Source organism: Oryzias latipes, chromosome 22, assembly GCF_002234675.1.
Source record: "Oryzias latipes chromosome 22, ASM223467v1".
Lineage (NCBI taxonomy): Eukaryota > Metazoa > Chordata > Actinopteri > Beloniformes > Adrianichthyidae > Oryzias > Oryzias latipes.
The window spans coordinates 8,629,989-8,641,699 of NC_019880.2; the positions used below are offsets into that span (position 1 = coordinate 8,629,989).

Here is an 11,711-nt window from a genome sequence, read left to right on the forward strand (position 1 = left end):
ATAATTGCGGTTTGTGCCCAGTCGGAATTATACAACACCAGGTCTATCATTTATCGGAATAGAGCCATGAAAGACAATCCCTGTAGAAAGATTTGCACCGCTTTGACATTTTGCACCAAACCTTTTCAAAATGTGAGTATATGAACTTGTATCGGGTAGGGACAGTCCAGTGTGAACACCACATGCTAGAAAAGCGTGTTCAAGAACCCACGTTCTTAAACGTGCATTACATGCCTGGTGTGTTACGTAGCATAAGCCTTAATTTTTGACACATAATTGAAATGTCCTCACGTACGCAGATGTTACAATATATTTACAAAGGCCCATAAAAGAGGTTAGTAACTTGAGACAACAACCCGGGAAAACGTATATTTAGAGTAAAGCTCTCCAACATTAGCTTATATGAACAGCCCATTTCAAATGCAGTGAGTAACAGGCCCTGAGGTGGCATGACGTCTGTCCATTTCAAAGAACTGAAGACACAGGAAGCAAACAGGAAGAGAAAAGTGTCTGAGGTTATGCAAACAAGATTATATGAAGCTTAATTTAAAAAATTTTATCCAATGTTGTTAAGGCAATTTCAAACATAGCTGTTTTCCATATTTCTGCAAAAAACATGGAAAACAGCTATGTATTGTTTTAAAATGCATAATAAATGAAGAACTGGTACAGGCTGATGACTATCTGCATATGTTCTGTGTTGGACGTGACACATGTGTTTGTAGGTCAAACCTTTTAAGATTGTAATCACAAAAATTACAAACAGCAGGATCCTTTAGATTTGACCCAGATTTTTGCAGTTCAGTGGAAATAGGTGCTCGGACACCTAGTGTTTATCTCAGTTAATTCAAACGTTTTTGAGCTTAATATTCAACCTTGGCACACAAAAAAAGCACAACACCAGAAAATCTTGAAACTTCTAGGAAAAAAACAATTCTGGTGGAAACTTGACTAATCTTTATTGCATTGTTTCTCAGTGGATACTTGTCATTTTGACCACCACTTCTGATCAAAGTCCTTCATCGACTTCCAGTCAAATCTTGAAAAGACATTTTGTAAATATGCACCTGGTAGAAAGAACTAGATAATGACACAAATTCCTTTAGATGATAGACATTCCCACAATTCTCAAAATACACCAAGAGTTCTCACACCTGACTTTTTGTTTAAATAACTCCAATAAAAAGACCAGCAACACTTGAAAAGGGCTATACACTATAATCTATTAAGGGAAAAAAATCTATGGCGTGTAGTGGGAAACCCCAGTTGGCTCAACATTGTTCTCCTAACTCCTTCTGTTAGTCATGTTTAATAGGCTGTTAATGGACCATCAATCGACCTGCAGCGTGGATATGACAGTGCTCTGTGTGCACAGAGCAGTCAGTCCTCTGACAGGCCAATAAGGGCCTAATGAGGAGGACAGTAGCTCAGAGTGAAACTCCCTGTCATTAGTCAATGAAGTGATCAATGAAACATGGTTTTGAGATAATCGAGATGTTGTACACTGAATTTTTTTAAAAGCCGTCCTTCTTTTTTACTGTGTTTAAGTCATTTACGATAAAATAAAGAGACAACAGCAACAAACAAACAAAAAAGCGTCTAATGGAGATATAATGGTAAACCTGCTTAAGTTCAGACATTTTCCATGTGGCCGCTCCAGACCAATGGCGTGTAGAGCAGCACCACATTCCCAACCTTTAACCAATTTCTCCTCACTACTATGTGTGTATGCATTTTTTTGTCCTCAGCATTTTTAGGATGAAAACTTTTTTTTTAAGCATAGGATTCAAAAAGATATTTCTCATTTTAAAACCAGGTTCTAGAACACTACATCTGGGTTTGCATCAGAAATTCAGGGAAGAAAGGAGGCGACGCGAGTCTTTGGTCTTTATGCAGCACTACTGCCAAAAGCTGCAGTGAGAGCAGAAAATGTTCACAACTCTGTGTCAAAATGACATTTATAAACTTTAGTCTGAACAGCAAATGACATGAATAGCACATACACAATTTTGCAGCTGAGAATTTACAATTTTAATCACAATTACTTCATAAATAATGAGGGGTCGTCCAGAATTTAGATGCAGGAAAGCATCATTTTGAAGGTGTAAACAAACAATTACTTAAAAAACAAATGACTTGGATAAAGGGGGAGACTTGGAAAGGAGAAATTGAGATACTTGATTTATTTAAAAGCACTTTACTCTTCCATATTTTTATTTTAAGACACTTTGTTTTGGAAGTCAGTAAGGTGAGAGAAGAAAGCACCAGGCTTTAACGCTTCTACAAAATAACACTTGCAGTGTTTTATGAATAGAAAAGATTTCACGTGTGTGCTTGCTGTCATTGGTCATTCTTAGAAAATCAGAAGGGAAAAAATGGGTTAAAATACAAATTACCTTTATTTGCTGTTGCATGCTCTAATGTTACGTTCCCATCGGCGCATTCAAGCGGCCACTTCCAAATAAAAGTAGACGAAAATGCACGTATATGTGCATTTTGGGCTTCCATGTTCAAAACTCTTGCATTCGTGACTTGCTGCGCAGGTTTTTAAGTCAATTTTCGGGCTCTAAATGCGGCCATTGAGCACGTTTTAAAAGTTAAACCTGTTGAGTTTTGGCCAAACTCATGTCACATTCAGGTAATGGGATGCGTTTTTGAAAAACGTTAATCTTTTTAGAGTTCAGCGCAAAATTAGTTGTTACATTTTTTTTTACCTCCACCAGCAGAGACGATGTCTTTAAAACACAACCACGGCAGAGTGCGCTCACAGCACAATAACCAGGTGTTGCTTGGTGCACCATCCGCTCGCTGCCTTTGTATCCGACTCCTGGCTTTTTCATCCCGCCAACAGAAAGTCATTAAGAGAAAACGATTTCTGGGATTTGCGAGTCAATTCAGAATCTCAAAGCTGATAAAGACTTCACTGTCAATCAATACTTTTCACACTCTGCTAATCACAAGTACAGACATTAAATCCAACCTACTAAAGCATAATCTATGCTGATGTGTGTTATCCCCTGACAATAATCATAAAAAACCAAATGAGCTGAGGGAAACATATCTTTGTTGATCAGTGTACACTTTACAGACAGGCTTCAAGTTCAATTCTGTTCATGTTTACTTACTATTTCTGTTATGAAGGAGAAATGACAAGTGGTGTTGCGATACTGCAAATATGCCCCATGCCTGACCTGTTCTTACTACCAGTGCTATGCAAATGCCTTGTTAATATGCAAATGCAGTCTGAAAAAGACATGAATAGACAAACAGTGTCTGTGGTGAGGATCCCATGATTCCTAAATGATTACACGTTGTCCTTCAGATAGGAATAACACAGATGTTTTGGGCTACTGGGCCAAATTTAATGCCCACTTCTAAATAATTTAGGATGAATGAGGTTCTCATCAAAGTGTCTTTGTCAGATGTGCAGAAATATCATTATGGAGAAGTTTGCCAAAGGGCTGAAATCTACACTAAACATCCTGAGGCTGCTGTTGCTCTCCTGGCCCTCTAATTAGAAATGTACAGTTGTAAAAATAAGGAGCTTCTATAGCGAGAGTATAATTGGAATTGCTCTTTTTATATGATGTTTCAATTAAAGAAATCTTAAAAGAATAAGAAAATTCAGACCGTTAAAAGGAATAAGCTCTTTCATTTAAAAAGATGGCAGGTGCTATAACCGGTGAACTTTTATCAACATTCCAGTACGCAGCTAGACCCCTCACGTTATTCTGCGTGAGATAACCGGCACTATTTTGAGAGAATTTACGATTATTCGTGACAAGGATACGTCCTTAAACCGAGGTGAGAGATTTTCAAGGACAGCTCTCTATTCACCAGTGAAACGTAACCAAAGAAATAAATAAAAAAAACACTACAAAGATTTCAAAAGACAGACATATTTCAAAACCCGGTTTGGGCTGCATAAAGATGAACCTACATGCTATTGTAACGTCCTTCTGAAAAATCTCAGAAGCCGTTAAAAGGCAGGGTCAGTGTAAAAACAAACAAACTGTTGAAATAATTTATCTCTTTCTCCCCTCTATACATCTAGATATACAAATATGGGGGTGAAAAACAGCTTTTTTTTGTATAGAAATTCTAAATATAGCGGAGTGACAGCAACTGTTGGGAGCTTGTTTCATCTGACTGACCTGCAATCATCCTCCAGAATCCCAGAACCTGTCTGGGATGAAATCACTCCCTTTTTCCCGCACAGCAAGTCTGAGGCCAAGTCCACTTATACGCCGGCATTTTGCCAAATGCTGACTTTGTATAGTCTACTTGCCCTTTTTTAGTTTTGCAATCGAAAAAGGAAATATTCTCGGGAGCAGAGTTTCCAGAACTGCTCCAGTGGATTGGGTGCGTTATTGTTTGTCACATCAGACTTCCTTCCTCTCCTTCGTTTGACATAAGAAAACACGCCGATCTTCCTTTTCATTTACAGGGCTTTCCCGCCGAAAATGTAAGAATGATGTTCTTTTAGCTCATTAGAGACATTAGTGCCTATGCACAGGAGGTAAATAAATCCGTTACCATTAACCCAACTGTTTGTGTTACTGCAGTTATTAATTTCCTCACAGGAACAACATTCCCGGTTCAAAGAGTTGGGTTTGCTTCTTATTCAAAAAATAATTCACAAAAGAGTAATCAGGAGAGTGTAAATGTGAATTAACAAAATTTAGCTTAGAAAGTCCAAAACATATATATTGATTTGTATTTATAAAAAATATTTTTCTTTACAATGATTTAAAGATTAAGGAATTAGAATTCCATAAAACTGCTGAGCCACTGCCACATCTGCCAATCTTAAACATGTCAAACTTCTTCAAAAGTATTCACTCATCCATCCAAGTTGTTGACTTGTGGTATTTCAGTCAATTTTGGGGGGAAAAGGTCCCTGCTTCAAACGTTTGTGAAGGCACGAGCTGCTCTCAGAGTTCAGTGAATTCCAGCGTGCTGGTGTGATAGGATGCTCCTGAGCAACAAGTCCGGTCATGAAATTTCCACACTAAGTGGAAGTGTGTGGGAACTCCCGACTCTACAAAGTGGTCGGCCACATGAGCTGACGGAGCGGGGGGGGTTGGGGGGGGGGTCAGCAAATGCTATGTGAGCGTGATCGGGTGAGGTTTCTAAATTTCTCCAGTCAATCCCTCCAGGCCTTCAAGATCAATGTGGATTTCAGATTCGCTAAAGAACAATGACTTCCATGGAAAATCCACGGCTGAGAAGCTCAATCAAAGCAGTTCATCAGTAAGTGCAAAGTGGTGGATGCAGTGGTTTAAAGCAAACCACCACTGGACTCGAGAGCAGTGGAGATGCGCTCTCTGGAGTGACAAATCACACTCCAACATCTGGCAACTTTGTGGATGAGTCTGGATTTGGCTGTACTAGTGTGACTCTATTAAGGCAACCCTGAAGTTTGGTGGTGCTGGTGGTGGTATGGGGTTACTTTTCACGTGTCCCTTCATTTGAGAGCAATTTTGGAACAGTTGGGGAATCGCCTCGTTCTGTTTACCCTTGACAGAGAATCAATGAACAAATTGAGATCCATAAAAGATGGATGAGCTAGTTTGGTGTGAAGAACCCGACAGGTCTACCTTATGACCTTTGGGATGAATTATCGGAAGTCCAGGCTTTTTGTCCAACATCAGAGTTTGATTTAGAAAATCTGGAAGAATGGTCAAACATTCTCCTAAACTTCCCCTAAACCCAAGAAAGCCATAAACAAGAGCTGATACTTTGCAAATGGAAGGCAGAAATCATAATGGATTACATATAGGATGGTCATTTAATTTTAATTCATTTAAAAGTAGACAATTTTAAACTCTTGGTGAAAGATAAAAGAACAAATATGGATCATATTTAGCCTTTTCTAAAAATCCATCTGTCAGCTATAAATGTTAGACAGAGCAGACGGTCTAAGACAGACCTGATCAAACAGGCTAAACCCTACACTGCTAATAATTTAGTAACTTTTACAGTTGTATTTTGCAACTTTTACAACCTCACAGCAATTATGATTAGTTGAATCCTAGGAATTATGATAGGTTACAACAATTATCATAGGTTACAACCATATTTATTGAGTGACCAGAATGCTTAATGTCATATTAACACCAAGCCATGTTACTTTAGTTACTTTGCTTCTGGGGAAATTATTGCTCCACAAAGGTTTATTTGCGGAACAATAAGCTGTTGAGAAGCAGCTTAACCAATAGAGATATGTAAACGTCTTCAAACACAATGCTGGTTGACACTGTACATTTAAACTGGTGGAGTGATTTCTCCACCACACATAAACACTTTCAGTGACTTGATCAACAGAGTCTAGAAACAAAATCTAGCGACCTTTCTGGTGTCATCGAAGACGTCAGGTATTCAGTTCTTTTCTTTTCTTGAGGGGCAATGGGGGCTTGACATGTTGCCCTCCCACATCAGTAGCAGAATGAATCCACAGATCTCAACAAATCTCTGCAGCAGTTGGTACAGCTGCAGTTGGAGCAGATGTTCACCACTGTGTCCAGATAACACTTTGGTATAAACCCAGATAAAAATGACGTCTAAACTAAAAATGGCATAAAAGGCAGATACTAGAGTTCGTCTCCGGCTGATCTTGATTCAAGCTGGATAACAATATGCATATTTTTAGTTTGTTGATAAATATAAAACAATTTTACTAATTGATCCCCACAAAAAAATCCAAAATTGGTTGACCAGACCAATGAACTGATTTTATTTTCTAAAGATATATATATTTTTCCAAAATAAAAGGTGATTTTCTGTTACTTTTGGAAGTAATATCTAATAATATTATTTTGTACTAATTCAGAACCAGTTATTTGCTCGAGGTACCCAACCCCACCTTAACTTTTTTTTTTAAATCTGATTTTACATCTAATTGGACCAAACTGGCTGGAAACAACCTGAATTTTATTAGTGATATTATCTTAAATATATACTATCCAAGAAGTAAGAAGCACAAACAAGAAAACAGACTAATCTAACCAATCCTCCCAACTGATATATTTTGATCATCACTTTCTCAATAGACTACATTTTATGGGGCTTTTTCATAACTTCTTTGGATTCGTGCACTGGACTTTTGTTTCCCTACACATACTCTCTTCTGCTCCTTTGTTGACTTTCTTTTTCCGTCCCCGTCACAGTTTAGGTGTCAATCTCATGCTAAGGTATTTACCCCACAAAGGAGGTAAAATGACAGAAGAAACAATATTCGTAGCTATAAACTTTTTTTTTTTTTACCCCATTTCTTTTCTCCCACAATGGTGTTTCTTTACCCATTACACTTAAGACCCCATTTAGTTTTAAAGCCATTTCAGAAAATGTAATGTTTTCATTTTATTACAAAAACATACACTTTGTGTTACAGAGAAAACATTTGTTTGTTCAAGCATGATTACATTATAGTTCTTAAAAAGAAAACCAGCTTCACATCAGAATTCGCAAAAATCAGAAACGAGCAAATGAAAGTAGGGCTGGTGCATTTTTAATTTGCTTGTAATTGCGACAGCTTTACAAACACGCAAAAGAACAAAACTAAACATTTGAAGTTGCTTTTTGTTCCTGACTATTAGCTCTGACTAATAAATGCAGGGAAACTTCAATAAACGCCACCATAACAAACATAAAGGAGTCAAATTAGTTGGTTGGAGACTAAAGGCTTCACTCCTGCTAACACACACACACAAACGCACACTTGACCACTTTAGCCAGGGGAATCTGACCACTTTCTAAGGCTACCAGCAATTTGTAGGTCACAAAGCTCCCTGTGACCGCTGGTGTAGAGTGTAAGTCACTGCCACTTTCGGGTCAGTCCTGTCTCAGGCCACACAAACGCACCGAAGCCTACATATCCCAAACTTACACCACATGCGATGCATCGCTTACACCTGCAGATTCCCAGTTTCCATGGTAGGACGTTCCCATTCCTGGACGAGGTTTGAGAGCCCTCCGCCCCGTGAGACTTTCGCTGAAAGTTTTATACGTGTTGTGTGTGCGTGTGTTTTTGTTAGCGTTGCTAAAGGGGCTGCTTGTGCGTGCGTGTGCACCTGGCCTGCTGCATTATTGAAAGCCCCAGAAGCTCATTGAAAAGGAAGAGAAGTTTGAGGGGGGTGGAGCCAGGGATTCAAGAGGTGGCGTGCAAAAGTTTTGGTGGGGAGGAAGAAACAGCAGGGTATCAGAGGAGGGGGATAAAGAAAGAAGCAGAGAGGGGGGGGGGGCAAGCTGTAGTGGCTTTTGCGGTTAAGAAAAAAAGTTTCTGCAGCAAAGCATTTAAAAAATGACTCTGCTGAGGATTTCTGCACTCTGACCATTTTTGCTTATGCTTAAACAAAGATTGCCTCCTTCTTCACACCATGTGTGCCCCCCCCCCCCCCCCCCCCCACCTCCCAGCTTGCCTTTTGCTTCTGCGCTCAGGGATGGGACATCACTGCTTTTACTTCCAGCAAAACCTCCCTGAACACCTGACATCCTGGATCCGGACACCCCCCCCCCCCCTTCTTTAAACTTGAATGAGCCTGCCCACCCTATCCCCTTCTTCTCCCTGTCTTCCTCATCTGTCCCTGAGAACAGTCTTCCTCAATAATTCAGCACTGAAACGAGGGGATGGGAACTGGGAAGTGAGGGTTAAAGAGCGATGCTCACCAAGTGATCAAGAGATCTGAGGTGACAGGATCCCCGCTGATCTTTGTGTAAACAGTCAAGACAATTGTGTCCCACCTCAAGGTTTGCACCAACTCATTCTGGAGGGGGGGGGGGGGGGGGCGAGCTCCATCCAGCAAAGTTCAAGCCTCGTGCAGGCTTTTTATTTTGTGAGCACTCGAGTGTTTTACGCTGCGTGAACGGCAGGCTTTGCAGACAAAGAGGTCGGACGGGGAGCAGACTCGCACGCGATCGCCGCTCCTGGACCGAAAACCCCGGCGGAGCGGACCCGTCCGTCCGTCCGTGGGGGGGGGGTCCCAACGCGCCGGGCGGCTGCGATTCCAGCGCCCACCCCCACCCCCCAAAATGGGCACAAAAAGTTTAGGAGGAGGAGGGATGAAACCATCCCGAAACACCCTCGCGCGAAGCGGTTCCACAAAAACAACCGTAGCGCTACTTTTTCTACCAAAAAAGAAAAATCAAACTAACTCCCCTTCGGCTGCACGCTATTTTAACACCGGAGACACAAAAGCCAGCGTCCCTCCGATAGCATTGTTCCTTCCTCACGCCGGGGCGAACACAGACCCCCCACTCCTCCATCTTTGCTCAGCCAGGGCAGGGGCGCACATTTTAAATAAAAAATTTAAAAGAAATTACTGAGAGAAAAACAGAAACTCCCGCAACAAGAAATTACACAAAATAAACAACTAAGTTGGGAGTGAAACTGGCACCTCAGCTAGCAACTTGGGCTAACTTAGCAGCCATGCCTGCAAGTTAGGAGCAGCAGAACAGAAGACTGAAACACAACTAAGTTACTTTAGGCACAAAACTCGTGCATGACAAGCTCAACCAAGTGGCTGAACATCAGTTAGCAAGTTTAGCAAGCCGCTTTGCACACTTCTGTTTGGTTCTTGTTGTGACACTGCGATCATAATTTACTTACTTTTCTCTCGCTTGGCTATCGGAGGGGACAACAGCTCCTTTTCCTTTGCCATACATCTTGGAAGCTGTTGTGATACTTTGTTTTATCCCACTCGACACCTGTCAAAGAAAGCTACCAGGAAAACCTACTATCTCCATAGCTACCCTGTTAGTGTTGTCTCCCTGTCTCTCCCCTGCGCTCTCTTTGCTCCGGTTTCCTTTTTTTTTTTTTTTTTTTTTTTTTTTACATCCCCAACATTGCCCACAAATCAGGCAGGGTTTCAGCCGGGGGGAACTTGAAACAGTCCAGTGGTGGAGCCTTTTTTTTTTCTTTTTTTTTTCTCTCTTTTTTTTTTTTTTCAATCGCTGTTCCTGGATTCAGCCCACACCCCCCTGTTGTGAGACGGTGGGGGCTTCTTAAAGCCACAGTGTCTCCATTTCTGCAGACTTTGCTCAAGTTCAAGTTCTTTTCTGAGGGCCTTCAACTTTGGGCCTTACATTCCAATTCGGTTTAGTTATTTTAAAACGAAACAGTCTTAACACATCCAAACAAATTAATGCAAATATAATTAACTTACATATTTAGTACATGTTAACCACATTTGCATACCTCAAAGTACCAGTTCTGCAGAAGTACTCCAAATGGACAATTACACTCATAAAAAAAAACAATAGTATTGGTCAACTTATCTCTAAATGAATCAATGCACACTACTGTCTGGCCTTGTTGTGATGAGCTGCTCATGGTACTTGACTAATAATAGGCTTTAAGTGATTTTTTTTTAATGCAATGTATGACAGCTGATTCTAACCAGAACCCAGGCATTGTGATTTAATTTTGTTTAATTAATTATTTATGTTTGCGTCTTTTGTTTTTATTTAGAAGCATCATTTATTATTTATGTATGTAAATTAAAAATGGGATTAAACCAAGGTTCAGTTTTAGGATTTCTTTTACACACAAACTGAGCAGCACCTTTACCGACTTGTTAATAATTTAAAGTTTTTGTTGAAGCTGACATATACCGCTTCTCTAGTTTTCCTTTTGCAAAGTAGCAGCTGACTTCCTCCTTGTTTGTGAGACCAATATGTGGACTGAATTGCACACACAAAAAAATCTCAATTTTTGTGCTTTACTGTACAACAAGGAGGAATGTCAAATATTTCTACGCTGCTTGTTTTATATTAAGCATTAATAAAAGGCGATAAACAGAAAACATTGGGGTTTTTTGCATGAAACATTAGGAAGCATCATCCCGAACATTCCCTACCAGACAGCGATAATGCCTACTTCTGGTTTAGACATTTAAACTCAAACATGTCTACTTTACATCTTGTGTTTTTGCTTGACGGAGAGGCTTAGTTTTGTGTCTTGTCCCTTTAAGAGTGTGCAGAGGACTATTGCAGAGTTTGTGTGTGCAAATGTGTGTGTGTGAGTGCATATATGTGTGTAAGGCAGGGAGAGGCAGTGTGTTCTGTTTTCGTGCTTCTATCTGTGGGAAGGGCACAGCTGACTGTCTGCATTTGTGTCTGTCTGTGTGCACAGCGGCGTTTGTGTGTCTGTGCGAGGGGATCAGCGTGCGTAGATTTTTGTTTGCGTGAGACGGGGAGAGGATACATTTCTATAAGAGAGCCGAGGCCTGTTTTTCACATGAGGACACAAACACTTGCTCTGTTGCACATACATATTCAAAAAGAAATGAACAAGATCCACAGAAGACAAAGAAAATCAGCTCAGTTTTTGTAAGAAAGAGTATATGAAAACACAACAATACAAGAATAAAGTCTAGAATTTCATGACTGTTTTTAACATGCTATGCATAGATTAATAAATATTTTAATAAAAAATTACATTTTATAAAAAATATTTTAAAATTGGCAATTTACATTAACAAATGAATGTCATATTTCCTCAATACTTTATTTTCTGTGAGAAACAAAAGAACAGAAAACCTGCCTTTCTTTTTGTCTTATTCCTTGTTAATGATGTTTAAGATTGGAAGTCAAACAATCTTTTTTATTACAAAGATTTTACTTAGTGTTTCAATACCCTTGTTGTGCCAAGGTACGTTTACCATGCCAGAATTAGATTCCCCCTATTTTGCCTCAAAAAGCGTAAAAAGAAG

The 11,711-nt window shown here is 39.9% G+C and overlaps 1 protein-coding gene across 3 annotated transcripts in view; it reads right to left on the minus strand.

Annotated features, from left to right (window-relative positions):
* Positions 1-9,849, minus strand: part of LOC101158985 (single-stranded DNA-binding protein 3) — a 46,246-nt gene extending 36,397 nt beyond the window's left edge. The window contains exon 1 of one of the 3 annotated variants that reach the window (XM_004082214.3): positions 9,608-9,849. In XM_004082214.3, coding sequence (XP_004082262.1) covers positions 9,608-9,663 — 56 coding nt within the window. In that variant the 5' untranslated portion in view covers positions 9,664-9,849. The remainder of the gene's footprint in view (positions 1-9,607) is intronic. The other 2 variants (XM_020713708.2, XM_011490266.2) reach the window with 2 other exon arrangements.
* Positions 9,850-11,711: the final 1,862 nt, after the last annotated feature.